The sequence below is a fragment of the Acyrthosiphon pisum genome, unplaced genomic scaffold (genome assembly GCF_005508785.2).
Source record: "Acyrthosiphon pisum isolate AL4f unplaced genomic scaffold, pea_aphid_22Mar2018_4r6ur Scaffold_20551;HRSCAF=21364, whole genome shotgun sequence".
Lineage (NCBI taxonomy): Eukaryota > Metazoa > Arthropoda > Insecta > Hemiptera > Aphididae > Acyrthosiphon > Acyrthosiphon pisum.
Genome location: NW_021769923.1, coordinates 7,731 through 10,768, shown reverse-complemented (window position 1 = coordinate 10,768; position 3,038 = coordinate 7,731). Strand labels below are relative to the sequence as shown.

General features: G+C 32.6%; 1 protein-coding gene across 1 annotated transcript in view; it reads right to left on the bottom strand.

The window, feature by feature from the left end:
• The window catches only part of LOC100570389, a gene marked incomplete at its 3' end in the record, with an annotated part of 4,739 nt that extends 2,531 nt beyond the window's left edge, over positions 1–2,208 (bottom strand). Inside the window, 2 exon segments of the mRNA XM_003241878.2 lie at positions 602–790; positions 1,962–2,208. Of these exon segments, the coding sequence (XP_003241926.2) occupies positions 602–790; positions 1,962–2,061 (289 nt within the window).
• Between the last annotated feature and the right edge of the window lie 830 nt (positions 2,209–3,038).

The window sequence follows — 3,038 nt, the reverse complement described above, 5'->3', positions numbered from 1 at the left end:
CGATACTTTTAAGTGCATAAAAATCCGCGCTCTAGTGATGAGTGATCTTATGTCTTATCCCTCATTGAATAATCATCAGGCAATTTATCATATTAATGTGTTCAGTAGGGTCGTTTAATCAGATTTTGATGGGAGGGGGGTGGTGACTGAGGGGACAGATGAGATAGGTGTAAATTATTGGGTGCAAAAAAATTGTCATGCTTTTTTTTGGTAGGTGTTTCAATTCTTTCTTATTTAAAATTAAATTATAAGAGAACAAGATTCTTAATAGGTATATAAATATTTTTTCTTATCATATTATGTAGGTATTATTTTTTTCTAATTCAACATAAATTATTTTAGTTTTTAACTAAAATGACTAAAAATAAATACATTTAAATTTGTGTGATGATGACGATTATTATTTTTTTTTTTTTTTGAGATAAGTAAAAAAATTATAAAAAGTGGCACCATCAAGCATTATTGTACCTAGGCTGTACTAGTACCTGTTTTATATAACATAGTGACAGAGTAGATACATGTTAAATTGGAATAGACTTCTTGGAGTCACAGAAACAGTGCAATATATTAGTATAGTAAAATAATAAATTGATCAACGTACCTGACACACAAACGCCGTTATTCATACGACCAAACTTCACGCTGAATATTTTCATTTCGTTAGAGTCATTACGAGATCTGAATCCGAGTGAGGCACAACCTTTAACCGGTGACGAATCCTCAGCGTTGAAGATCACATCAAAATCTGCAGTTACATTAGGTGGACATCTGCCCTGGATAGTTGCAACCTCTATAACACAGATATCAAATCAAATGGGTTTTGTATTTATAATTGGTAATAATTAGCGTAATAATAATTATTTGTATTATTATAATTGAGTATGAAATTAATAATGACAATATAATTCAGCGGTTCTTAACTAGACGTGGTGCACGGCCCCCTGGGGGTTCGCAGTACTCATGTCTGGGGTCCGCGGGAGCCTTAACACATAAGTACATAACAGTAAATTGCGCCCGCTATTTTTCAGGGATTAATTTCTGTATAGTAAATTATCAGGATAATCATTTTGCGACTCAATACACGTTTTTACACTACATAGCCACTTTGTTTCACCCGAAGACAACTAACGTTTTAATTTTTTAAATTTATAAGTATGGTTGATTATAACATAAATTTCTTTCTGGCTAAATCCAGTTTGTATAATATCCATGTTTCACTATTGCACGCAAACGCCTTACTAAAATATTACCTATGCGTAATGTCGTTCTATACGCGTAAAGGCATTGATATCGCTAATATCATAACCAATAAATGAACACAGTTGCGTAATTATGAGTTTGGTTTGGGGGAGGGGGAATATACGTTTTTAGCAAACATGAATGGTCATTATCAATACTTTGATCAAAATGTTAGAAGTAAAAAAAAGTTTTGGGGGGTCTATTCCCCTAATCCCCCCCCCCTCATTACGCCCCTGAATGAACAACAGTATTTTTAAAATACAGATTATAAAATTAATATAAATTATCACATTTTTACAAAAAAATAAGGGTAATAAAAATAATTATAAATGTGTATGTTTTGTTATGTCTTCGTATGTAATTTGTAATATTAAATAATTGTTATAATTTCCGTTATGATATGAGATGTTAAACATGTTAAACATGAGATGTTTTGAAAAAAATGGTATTTGAAAAAATACGCGGGGTCCGTGATTTCTAAAAATCTTTTATTTGGTGTCTGTGATCTACAAAAGATTGAGTACCGCTGATATAATGGGTAAATGGCGAAATATTAATAATAATGAATAATATAAAGTGAAAAAATGAAAATAATATTTACACGAAATCCAAAAAATTGAAAAAAAAATCGTTCATAAATAATAATAATTGTAATAAGCTGAGTGATATTAGGAGTTCAATTAAACGAGTAACGAGATGAGAAAATTCATGCTGGTACTTACCTTCTATATAATCCTCGTTGAGTCCAGAGTAGGTTGCCCTATTGGGAACAATTGCGGTTGCGACGATCGCCATAATCATTGCTGCAGTAATTGTCATCATAATTGCGTTGCCTCTCGTAAATGGGAAGTCGAGAAGAAAATCAACAAATTCGAACAAACGATCGGCAAAATATTATTAAAATATACGAGACGGTAAGACGGGTAAGCCGGTGAACTGTAAGAAGTTGGTACACGGATCGCACTCTGGTAGCGAGACACCCTTCGCGAGCTTTTTTATAAGCCGGCCACCGGTGGTGGTTGTAGTGGTGGTCGTCCCCTCTGCTATAACATCTGACCTATCGCAGGCTTGTATCGACCAATACTCCCGCCTACCAAACAGTTTACATTACAGTGATATATTATTAATGTGTTTACCGTATCTAACATCGGCGCCGGCTCGATGACGGGATGAGAGGGGTGCACGCCCCCGTGTTTACGGGCACCTTCCGCGTGGGATTATATTATATACATATATATCGATCATGGCTGTAAAAGAACAAAAAAACTGTATGGGTAACACTTATATGTTTTTCATATGTTTACATTTTTTTGGAGCTAAATCCAATTTTCCATTTCATTTGACTGGCCACGGGCATCTAATTAGTTTATAATTTATTTATACTTTATACATAAATTATTGCCCTTTCCAGAAACAAACTATTTTTAATTGGATTGATGTATCTAATGATGTCCTTATTAATATTTCTATATTGTATAGGTACTTACCATCATTGATTATAAATACTATTATTATACTATTAATAATACTTGCACTATAGTATTTTTTTAATATTAGGTAGATACAATTAAACAATAATTGTTAATGTTCACTTATTAATACAAATCTATTTAAGATTCATAGTAAAACCGTAGCGTCTTAAATACCTACACTTATAATATTAAATATAATTAGTGACTTTTATCGTACGATTTTATTGTATTTTATCAATACGTTATAATATAGGTACCTACACGGAATTAGTGACGTAATTTCAGTTTTTGAGAGGGGGGGGGGGCTTTTTGACCAGCCAATAATAT